At 37.9% G+C, this 12,414-nt stretch overlaps 1 protein-coding gene across 2 annotated transcripts in view; it reads right to left on the minus strand.

Annotated features, from left to right (window-relative positions):
* Nucleotides 1-1,112: 1,112 nt before the first annotated feature.
* Nucleotides 1,113-12,414, minus strand: part of tie1 (tyrosine kinase with immunoglobulin-like and EGF-like domains 1) — a 66,758-nt gene continuing 55,456 nt past the window's right edge. For both annotated transcript variants that reach the window (XM_061883653.1, XM_061883654.1), the window contains 7 exons: nucleotides 12,006-12,196; nucleotides 8,695-8,808; nucleotides 8,463-8,533; nucleotides 5,114-5,154; nucleotides 4,886-4,982; nucleotides 4,709-4,808; nucleotides 1,113-2,413 (listed from right to left, as the gene is read on the minus strand). In XM_061883653.1, the coding sequence (XP_061739637.1) occupies nucleotides 2,342-2,413; nucleotides 4,709-4,808; nucleotides 4,886-4,982; nucleotides 5,114-5,154; nucleotides 8,463-8,533; nucleotides 8,695-8,808; nucleotides 12,006-12,196 (686 nt within the window). In that variant the 3' untranslated portion in view covers nucleotides 1,113-2,341. The remainder of the gene's footprint in view (nucleotides 2,414-4,708; nucleotides 4,809-4,885; nucleotides 4,983-5,113; nucleotides 5,155-8,462; nucleotides 8,534-8,694; nucleotides 8,809-12,005; nucleotides 12,197-12,414) is intronic.

The raw sequence follows: 12,414 nt of genomic DNA on the forward strand, positions 1-12,414 counted from the left end.
GATCTTCTAATATCCATATAACACGCGTGTGCAAATTATAGAATGATGTGTACTTTTATTGAGAGTGTTGCAAATGATCTGCTAAGACTGTGTTTATGATTGATAATAAGTGGAAAGTGGTGCAGACCTACAGTACCTTTTTACATCAGGTTTTTGAATGTGCTATCAGCTATAACCATGGAGACGGCCGTTTCCTTCCACATTTATGACATTATTAAATCCAATGATCGAACCTGTGTCGTTTTGTTATACACATTGAATATGCAGCACACACCGGCTATTCTGGCCGATATACTGTACAAGTGTGAAAAGACAACAGAACCTGTTTTTAGCACGCTGAAGGGAGGGGTGGACTTCTTGACCTTAATATATAAAAATGCATGTTGCAAGATGCTTTTGCATACAAGAGATACATTGCAAGAGGGGAGGCATTGAAGTACATTTCCTGACAAAGTATCATTGACCATGACTTTTTGTTTTCTGTTTGTTAAAGATAAAATACAAAGAATAACTTCAATGGGAAATGTTAAATGAGTAAAGTATATCAAACAAAACTTTATTGAAGTGATCACCGCAAACTTGTGCGTTCTTCGACTCTGCTCTCTTGGACTTGAGTGCTACGTCTGAGAGCCACTTTTAGCGTCCTGGTTTACTAAAATCTAGCACTCTTCCGCCCTTCTTGATTACCTCTCGAGGAACTTTGAAGTAACATTTTTCTTTTCGCGATTTGGACGGTTCATACAGCTGAAAACAACAGCAAGCATTGGCATTTTTCTCAGAGAAAGGCTAAATGGCGCCGAGTATCCATTGAGAACAGATGCTGGCTTCACTACCACGCATGTTTAATGACCCAGAGGTGAGCTGATATTTTAAAAGTAAATCTCCTACATGAAAAAAAATAACTCCAAAAAAGTCCAAAACGGCAGCAGATACTAAAACAAATCAGTTGAATTTGTTTCAATCAGCTATGGATCATAAAATAATATGGCTGAATAGATTATTTCTCCATCGTCTGTCTCAGCAGTGCTTTCGCTTCCTTTCTCAGGGCCGTTTGTGCGTAACTGTGCCAGATTGTAAATGCATTTTAAACTTGTTAAATAGAGGCGCAAAACAGCGGTCACAAAACAGTTTTAATAAATCACATTGCAAGTACTAAGTGATTATATTTGCATCTCGTCATGGTGCGGGTGATCTAATAATCAGCATATATTTTGCATATACATGAAAACAAACGCTGGCTTGAGCTCTTGTTTGCTCATTTAAGAGACACAAGCTAACTTGATCAGCTTAATAGATCAAGTTTGCATGTGTTTTATTCAGGCCCAAACTGCATATGTACATATTTTTTTAGACCAGTTTGCTTATTTTAGATAATATGTAGTCAAATCTGAGATAAGCAAGGTAATTTAACTTGCCAAGTTTCTGTACTGCTATACTCCTTTTTAGGGTTGCAGGCAAGGTGTTGCCTATCCCAGCTGGCAAAAGGCGGCAAACACCCTGGACTAATAGTTGCCAGTCATTCACAAAGTAAACATAAAGAGGAAACAACTCACAACAGACAATTTTGAGTCTCATTTTCAGGATCTAAAAGAAAGCAAAAGTGTTCAGAGAAAATCCAGACTCTCCTGGCTGTGAGGATAAGAAGCACTATGCACCACTTTACCCGTCCCCAGCATTCTGGAAAGCCAATATTTCTTGTTCCATTATCACAGTTTTTTTTCCAGTGTGGTTAAAAAAAAAATAATCCAAAACCAAAAGAAAAAAAAATCTCACATTTTTACACATTAGTGTTTCTGTACTATTAGGCAAATTACATTCAGGATATTGTAGGTCTTAAAAAAACTATATACAGTAGTTCACATGGCAGTGATAATACACAGACGGTGATAAGTGCTACATTTTCATGAGTTTCCACCTGTTTGGGGACTTAAATGTTTGTGATTCACTCTAAGTCCGTTCAAAGATAAAAAAACAACAATAACACACACTCCTCCATTTGGATTACAGAGATAATAAAGTCCAACACCCCTCAGACCCTGTAGTGTTTCAGCATGCCATAATACTCCAGATGTGCCATTTTCTCTTTGGCTCTCAAAAGTGTCACCTCTGCAACGAGAAGAGGCTCAATGATGTGACTCTTGGTAGTGATCGCCTCCAACCCACAGGTGCATCCACATTGTGTCCTTTCACAGTCCTCCGTCTATAACTGAGTGGTTTTGAGCGAGCGTCTGGGCCTCCTGTCTCTGCGGTGAGCAGCGGGCAGGTGGCAGTAACGTGGGGACGACCTTTTGGGCTTCTTCTTGAGGTTTCGTGGCGTGCCAGGGCCTGGGGGGGCTGGTAGTCAGGCCTCCTCCGCAGTAGCATCGATTCCAGCGTAGGTGAAGTTCTCAAAGAGGGCCATGTTCACATAGGCCTGGAAGATGGAAGTACTCGTCAAAGTGTGCGTATTATAGGCTGAGTCTAAGTAGGCAGAGTTGTTAAGTAACTAAGTACAGTGGGGCAAAAAAGTATTTAGTCAGCCACCGATTGTGCAAGTTCTCCCACTTAAAATGATGACAGAGGTCTGTAATTTTCATCATAGGTACACTTCAACTGTGAGAGACAGAATGTGGTCAGATGAAACCAAAATTTTTGGTATAAACTCAACTCCTCGTGTTTGGAGGAAGAAGAATACTGAGTTGCATCCCAAGAACACCACACCTACTGTGAAGCATGGGGGTGGAAACATCATGCTTTGGGGCTGTTTTTCTGCTAAGGGGGCAGGACGATTGATCCGTGTTAAGGAAAGAATGAATGGGGCCATGTATGATGAAAATTACAGACCTCTGTCATCATTTTAAGTGGGATAACTTGCACAATCGGTGGCTGACTAAATACTTTTTTGCCCCACTGTACAAATACTCTGTTAGTCTTTTAAAGTATAATCTTTACTAGTGCTATCAAATTGTTATTTTTTCAAACACAATTAATTACTTGTTCAAATTAGGCATGATTAACAATAAACCATGATTAATCACAGGTTATTACTTGCCTGCATAACTAAAATTTACTTAATTAAAAATCCCCATATTTAGACACAATTGCAATTTTAGTATCAGAACATCAAATTGTGCAATCAATGTGTTACAAAATTGAGTTAACACATTTTTTTTAACTTTAGATTTTTTATTTATCCGTTCTTAGTTGGTTTAATGTATTTCTAATACATTCAGTTTTGCAATTTTGCCTGTTTATCCGTCTTGGATTCAATAAACATTGAGTCTTTTGGAGGTGTGTCAAACTCATTTTAGATCGGGAGCCACACGGAGAAAAATATACTCCAAAGTGCGCCGGACTGGTAAAATCACGGCACGATAACTCAAAAATAAAGACAACTTCAGATTGTTTTCTTTGTTTAAAAATAGAACAAGAACATTCTGAATATATAAAAATCAATCTATAAACCAATGTTTATTTATATAGCCCTAAATCACAAGTGTCTCAAAGGGCTGCACAAACCACAACGACATCCTCGGTAGAGCCCAGTAGTTCTGGTTGTTTTTTTGTTTTACACTTACATGTGGCGGTTAATAGTGTTCTATCATTTTTGTTGCTATTTATACTTTCTGAATAAATGATGTGACAATGTTCACTAGTCAACTCATTGGTGTGAATTATCAATCTATCAAAATATATGTAATTTTTTAAATTAAAATCAAATTACACAATGTTATTTATGTATTTTTCTCATTTTCCTCCACTGGTACACTTACATCATGTGGTTTATTTTATTTTTTTTACGTATATAGCAGTGGTCCCCAACCTGTTTGTAGCTGCGGACCGGTCAACGCTTGATAATTGGGGGGGGGGGGTTTGTCATGAAAAATGTAGGTTTTTTTTGGGTTGGTGCATTAATTGTAAGTGTATTTTGTGTTTTTTATGTTTTTGGGTTGGTACACTAATTGTAAGTGTATCTTGTGTTTTTTTTAAGTTGATTTAATAAAATAAATAAACAAAAAACAAAGAAAGAAAGAAAGAAAGAAAGAAAGAAAAAAAGAAAGAAAGAAAGAAAGAAAGAAAGAAATTAAAACAAAAATTAAAAAATAATAAAAATTCAAAAACAATTATTTTGCGGCCCAGTGGTTGGGGACCACTGATATATAGCATCATCTACAAAGATACACAGAATTGCTATTCTGACATCTAGTGGACACATTTAAAACAGCAGTTTATTTCATTAAAACATTTTGGCTCATTTTTATATTTAGCGAACTCATCCCGCGGGCCAGATAAAACCTCTGGTCTATTGAAACCCTTACAGTGGCAGTTTGGATTTTAGGATGGAATGTTTTTGATTTCTGGTATTCATCACATAATTTTCTTACTTCATACTTGCTTTTTGGGACATACATAGAAATAATCCTACATATCATACTTGCTCGTAGAAAAGTGTTTATTACAGACTCATGGAAGAATAATATTAAAGCAAACATACCGGTAACTATGGTACCATAATAGTATTGGTATAAGTGTATAATACACACTTTGTTTTGATACTTAAATACAACAAATGTAAGGTACTTAATACTTTTTTTCAAGTAATATTCTATAACTTCTACCAAAAGTCATTTTCTGGTTAGAAACTTTTACTTAAGTATTGTTTTAAAGTGTTTTCTACAGGAGTGGAAATAGGTGCTATTGATGAAAAAGTCATAATGGATGACATTACCTTCCTGGCCTCCTGCATCCTATTGAGCTGCACTGAGATTTGGGAGAAAGGGGGTCTTTCATAGGGTCGATCCCTCCAGCACTGTCTCATGAGCTCGTAACTGCATAGAGAGGGACCAAGTTTGCTCATTCATTCGTAATAGCGGAATCAATGACAGGGTATAAAAACGCAGCTTACACTTCATCATCACAGTTTTTGGGCTTCTCCATCCTGTAGCCTTGTGGCAACTTTTCATAGAGCTCTGCACACGTCATCCCGCAGTACGGTGTGCCACCTGACACACACAAAAACAAGTCAGTTACTGTACATCCTCCTCTGTGGTTCACAATAGGGTACGACAATACACAACAGAGTAAGGTCGAAGACAATTTGACGAAGCTAAGTCACAGTAAATAGTTTACTTACCTAAGCTTACAATTTCCCATAGGAGAATTCCAAAAGACCACCTAAGAACAAATGTTTACATATAAATTATTTGTTAAACTTGTTTTAGTTTACAGCAAGATATGTGTTTTGTGTTCAGGTTTTGCTGCATGCAAACTACAATTCTTATTTAAAAAAAAAATAATTATTATTCTGCGTCCGCAGAAATTTCTTCGTCTCTCGACATCAATCAGGGTACAAGAAGGTTCACTCATCGCTCTGCACATCTAAGCGCGTTGATTTAACAGCAGAAATAAATTAACAGAGTGATTTATTTAGTCAGCCAGCCACAATTTTTGTCCCTTACACACACAGATGATGCACGGACAGATCCTCGCTAGTCACGACTTACGAATGGGAAATGCCGCCAGGTAACAAAAATTCGGAGGAAAAAAGATGATTGCAAAGCCAACTGAACTATTTTGACTTTAAATGAGTGACTTAAATGAATCCATCAACAGGGACGAACGAGCATTGATGCCCAATTTGTTGGAAAGTGATGGCAAAAAAAAAGATAGTAAAACAAAACACTTTGCTCTGTGTTTCCAAAAAACTGCACTTCAAATGTTTAATATTTATTTAAGTGCATTATTTTTTTTATTTATTTTAGTTATCTTGGATAACTAAACTTTCTCAACCTTACAATTTGCAATGGTAATTCAAACTTCAAAAATGGTTATTACTATTATTATTATTCTAATGCTTAATTAGGTTTGACAATATTATTGTTTATGGGTAATAAATTGTGGGACAGTACATCATACAGAAAAATGTAGTATCGGACCAGGTTTATTTGACCAGGTCAAATCTAGACTCCAAACATCCCAGAATAAGCTAGTCCGGTTACTTTTAGACCTCCACCCCAGATCACACCTCAATCCAACCCACTTCTCCAAAGTGGGCTGGCTCATGGTGGAGGACAGAGTAAAACAACTTGCACTGAGCCTAGTCTATAAAATCCGCTACACCTCCCTGATACCGAAGTACATGTCAAACTACTTCCTTAACGTAAATGACCGCCATAACCACAACACCAGGGGGAGCTCCACAAACGACGTTAAACCCAGATTCCGATCTAACAAAGGTTTGAACTCATTCTCTTTCTATGCCACATCAATGTGGAATGCACTCCCAACAGGTGTAAAAGTAAGTGCATCTCTATATGCCTTCAAAACCGCTCTAAAACAACACCTCCAGGCAACTTCAACACTTTACTAATACCCTCCTCCATTCACATCCCATCTCCCCGGATTATAAACAACTCAAATGTACTTCTAATGTATATACTTGTTCTTATGCTATCTGAACTCACTATGTTCTCTGCTGGCTTTTCATATCCTACTAAGTAAGACCTACACTGTTTCAATGTCCATTTCTCTGTTGATGCAATTTTGATGACTGAAGTACTGATATCAACCAAAGCTCCTCATCCCACCCCCCGGATTGTAAATAATGTAAATAATTCAATGTACATACTATGATGATTAACTTGTGTAATGACTGTATTATGCTGATAGTGTATATTTGTACCATGAATTTATTAACATGGACCCCGACTTAAAACAAGTTGAAAAACTTATTCGGGTGTTACCATTTAGTGGTCAACTGTACGGAATATGTACTGAACTGTGGAATCTACCAATAAAAGTATCAATCAATCAATCAATTAGGCCTAAATTCTATATGGAATAATCCCAGTATATCTCATGAAGGTACTAATAATGTGGCCTTGTCTTTATCATGGCTCTCAAACACTGCTTCTGCTTACTCAATAAGTCCATCTGACTCTACAGGCTGCTTTCTTCCGTTAGCTGTCCGACAGTCCTCTGATTTGTTTTTCCTTGCATATAAATAGTCTTCAGTTGACGTTCCGACGTAGCGGTTTGTGTGCTAAGTTGTACCCAAGACTTCCTGGTTTGGCTTATCAGCAACACAACACGCTACTATCGCCCCACTGGTGGCGGGGGGATGATTTGTTGTTTTGTCTTGGCAGCCGTTTTCTGTGGTGGGCAAAGTTTAAAGCTCCTAAGGGGCTTGAATACTGGAAGTCATTACAATAAAGTTTCTAAAATACTTCAGGAACACTTTTGTGTTGATTTTGAACTTCAAACGAGTTTGAACATACCAGTGATACACCCAAGTTGTGTTTCTAATACCGAACCTTAAAAATGAATTCTACAGACATACACAAATCTGGGTCTATCACAAAATTACATCTTTAAAGGCCTACTGAAACCCACTACTACACACCACGCAGTCTGATAGTTTATATATCAATGATGAAATATTAACATTGCAACACATGCCAATACGGCCTTTTTAGTTTACTAAATAGCAATTTTAAATTTCCCGCGAAGTGTCTTGTTGAAAATGTCGCGGTATGATGACGCGTGCGTTTGACATCTCGGCTTGTAGCGGACATTATTTTCCAGCCCGATCCAATCTATAAGGAGTCTGCTTTAATCGCATAATTATACGGTATTCTCGACATCTGTGTTGCTGAATCTTTTGCAATGTGTTCAATTAATAGTGGAGAAGTCAAAGTAGAAAGATGGAGGTGGGAAGCTTTAGCCTTCAGCCACACAAACAGCCGGCGTTTCCTTGTTTAAAATTCCCTAAGTTGAAGCTTTACTATGGAACAGAGTGGTCAAGCGAACATAGATCCCGACCACATGTCAAACGGTGATAAAATTGTGGTATTAAGTCGGGTCTTACCGGACACATCAGCGGAGCGAGCATCCTCCTGCAGCTGCGTGACTTCCCTCCGAGACACTCCCGGTCAACAGACCTGTCCACACCCCTCCGACTTTCAGGTACTATTTAATCTCACTAAAACACTAGCAACACAATAGGCAGATAAGGGATTGTCCATAATTATCCTAGTAAATGTGTCTAAAAACATTTGAATCGCTCCCACTGCAATTGCCTTTTTTTTTCTTCTAGTCTTTCACTCTAAATTTCCTCATCCACAAATCTTTCATCCTCGCTCAAATTAATGGGGAAATTGTCGCTTTCTCGGTCCGAATAGCTCTTGCTACTGGAGGCTACGATAATAAACAATGTGAGGATGTGAGAAGCCGTACAACCCGTGACGTCACGCGCACATCATCTGCTACTTCCGGTAAAGGGAAGGCTTTTTTATTAGTGACCAAAAGTTCGATGTTCTCTACTAAATCCTTTCAGCAAAAATATGGCAATATCGCAAAATGATCAACTTTGACACATAGAATGGACCTGCTATCCCCGTTTAAATAAGAACATCTCATTTCAGTAGGCCTTTAAGTCTTCCATTATTGTCTGCTTTTAAAAGAGAGCTGAAAACGTTACTCACACATCACTCTTGGTTGTATACACGCTGTAGTTCAGAGACTCAATGGCCATCCAGCGAACAGGCAACCTACCCTGGATGCAACACACAATATCAGACCTGTCAAGTTAACTTATGACAAAGGTGGTCAACCGATATTCAGCAAGTACAGTTGCTACTAATAAATCAAAAAATCCAACATTTTTCACCAGCCGACTAAAAATATACTGACGTATGAAAAAAAGTCACTACTTACCATTGTCTTCTTAACATAAACCTCCTCACCACGAGATAGACCGAAGTCTGCTATCTTCGCCACAAGATTGTCGCCGACAAGAACGTTCCGGGCAGCCAGATCTCTGTGAATAAACTGATTTGAAATCAGTGAAGAAGAATGGAGATTTGGTATCAAGGAGGTTGATTAATAAAACATGAGCACACATTTAATCTAATTAGGACTGTTTGTGTTTCTGTAAGAATGCCTCAGCCCGATGCTTCTTAGTTTTTTTTCTGTTACAACATCCCTCGGAAGAAGGACACATTCCACGCCCCCACGCTCTACAGCAATTATAAATGGTATACATGTTTATAAAATTGTAATAAGTACACCTCTGCATAACTTTGTACTCTTGTTAACATTAAATACAACGAAAATAAGACAAAATAAACCTAAACCAATCCATCCATCCATTTTTTACCGCTTTTCCCTTTCACAGGTTGCGGGGGGTGCTGGAGCCTATCTCAGCTGCATTCTGGCGGAAGGCAGTTTACACCCTGGACAAGTCGCCACCTCATTACAGGGCAAACCCAGATAGACAGACAACATTCACACTCACATTCACACACTAGTGTTGCCAATCAACCTATCCCCAGGTGCATGTTTTTGGAGGTGGGAGGAAGCCGGAGTACCCGGACGGAACCCACGCAGTCACGGGGAGAACATGCAAACTCCACACAGAAAGATTCAGAGCCCAGGATTGAACCCAGGACCTTCATATTGTGTGCCACCGTGCAGCCCAATTTACACCAAAGAATAACTTTATTAACATTGTTGTTTAATCTGCAACAGCAAAGCTTTGAAGTGCATCAATTTGCCTGAAATAAAAAAATCCTCATTTAAACTATAGATATTTTTTGACTGGCTTAAACAATTTTTTCTAAAAAATACAATTAAATAAACTTAATGGATGATAATACATTCAAATTGATCAGTATTATTAAAGGCCTACTGAAACCCACTACTACCCACCACGCTGTCTGATAGTTTATACATCAATGATGAAATATTAACATTGCAACACATGCCAATACGGCCTTTTTAGTTTACTAAATTGCAATTTTAAATTTCCCGGGAGTTTCTTGTTGAAAAAGTTGTGTAATGATGACGTGTACGCAAGACGTCACAGGTTTTTAGGAAGTATACACACACAGCTAAATGTCGTCTGCTTTAACGGCATAATTACACAGTATTTTGAAGAACTGTGTTGCTGAATCATTTGCAATTTGTTCAATTAATATTGGAGAAGTCAAAGTAGAAAGATGGAGTAAGACATCCTTCAGCTAATCTACACACATAGCCTTACACCATACACACTTGAGTTTTGGTCAGACTTCATTTCCTTGGTTTATTCATTAGCAGTATTAGTATTATTATTATTATTATTATTAGTACTACAGATTTATGTCTATATTTACTATATATAATAAATCTTTGGACATACTGCCACCTGGTGTTCGTTTGCCGTCACCTCCCTTTTAGTCAAACAACAATTTCAACTATTTTCCTTAAAATAATAAAATATGCTCGAGTGTGTGTTATCCGAATAGTCGAACAAGCGATAAATTACTCATCGCAGCAACCCCATGTTCCCTAATATTTGTTTGCACATATGCAAATACCCATGTCCTTTCTGATGCCTGTTTTTAGCAGGTAGGTGGCTGCTCGTGCAAGCAAATGAAACCCAAACTCTTCTTGGTTGAACCATGCTGCTGTAGCTGCACCCCACTAATACAAATGTGATAACATTATGTAATCTTTGGAAAAGTGTATGATTTTGATCGCGGGTTCAACAATAATATGATAAACATAGCATTAATTTTTAAATAAATTTGTTCTCGAACATCTCTTTTATATGAACATTTACTTTGTAAACCATTACTAGTACCGTATTTTCCAGACCATAGGGCGCATTACTGATGAATGGTCTATTTTTTTAATAATTTCTTTCACATATTAGGTGCACCGAATTATAGGGTGCATTAAAGGAGTCATTATTTTTTATTTTTTTCTAAATTGAAAACACTTCTTTATGGTCTACTACTTCTTTATTTTAGCGGTTTATCGTGCAATGACGGGAGTGGAAGAAGTGTCAAAAGATGGACCTAAGTGATTTAATGACATTCAGACTTTACTTAAATCAATAGCGGAGCAGTATCTCTTCATCTAGAAACAACAACTCAGGGAATGTGTCCCGTGAAAAACCGTCTGACCGAAACTCAAATAACTAAAGTTACTTGGGTGAATAATGTAAACTCACCTCACCGGTATGTTTTAGCGCTTTCATGGCGAGTTCACTGACAGATATAAGTAAGAACTTTACACTACTTTATATTAGAAATGGCAACAGCGGAGGATGAATGTCACATAACAAGAAAATAGAGAAAAATAAGAAGCTTATCGACTATGGCGTCATTGCGGACACGTGCACTTTTTCAGGATTTATGCAGACCCCAAATACAGACCAGCATGTACCACAAGGTAAACAAAACACCAGATAATATGTCTTACCTTATACACACACCATAATATTTGTATGTTTAATGTGCCGACAATCCACCAAGTGGTGAGGCTTCATAGCTTACCAAAGTCGTACTAAAACATTTTGATATATTTGTTAGCGCCGTGTGTAATGTTCTATATTTTCTTTTTTTTTTTTTTTTCAATGTTAAATGTTCTATATTTTCAATGGAACATCTAAAATGTTGGTGTGGTTTACTTGAGTCATATTGACATCATATTGCAGTCTACACGTATCTATTATGTTTGACTGCCATCTACTCGCCTTCACTTATCATTACATCGTGTCCCAAATAAAATAGCTTCGAGGTGGGTAAGCTCAACCAAACTTATTCTTTACATTAGGCGGACCGAGTTATAGGGCGCACTGTCAAGTTTTGAGAAAAAAAAAATATTTTAAGTGCTCCTTACAGTCCGGAAAATACGGTAACATGATATCTGTTGGTGGGGTTCTTGTATATTTTAGTTTCAACAAATTGCAAACTGTGCCTTTCAGTTGTCAAATACTGCACACTAAAGACCGCGAGTCCAGACCCAGGCCCAGCCCATATGATTCTGCTCAGTCTGTATTTATGACAATACACTGAATTCTAATCCGAGAAATGAACTCAAAATTATTCCTCACCCATCATTCGACTGCGAGAATGATAGTGAAATCATACTCCTCTGAATCAAATCATCAAATAGTTGACTATTTCAGGACACCCCTCCTATAGACATCTGTTTTACTACTTTGACAGTTCCTAAGTGCATTCCATGCACCGTCTTACCTGTTTGTCACTGAGGTAATGCATCCCAGTCGCCACGTCCACGGCAAACTGCAGTAACTGCTGGGAGGTGAGCGTTGAGGCCGTGCCGTGTTCCTTGGCGAATGCAGGATCTGTCTCTAAGACGCGACTCTTTCGCAAGAAATCCAGAAGGTTACCGTAGGGAGCGTATTCTATGGCTATGTACAGGTAACCTGGGGAAGACAGACATTTTATTGTGACTTTACAATCATCTTAAAAATGTAAGAAATGTGTTCTCGCCTGTAATCAAACAGTCATGATCAAAACACCTGTATGTAGAAAGGAAATGGGTATTGCACGCTCAGAAGAGGGTCAAAGAAACCTTATGGTTTAGATAAACAAGTCTTTCCCTCAGAAGTCTGTTCAAACACTGATGATGTAAAAATCCAAG

The sequence above is a fragment of the Nerophis ophidion genome, linkage group LG22 (genome assembly GCF_033978795.1).
Source record: "Nerophis ophidion isolate RoL-2023_Sa linkage group LG22, RoL_Noph_v1.0, whole genome shotgun sequence".
NCBI lineage: Eukaryota > Metazoa > Chordata > Actinopteri > Syngnathiformes > Syngnathidae > Nerophis > Nerophis ophidion.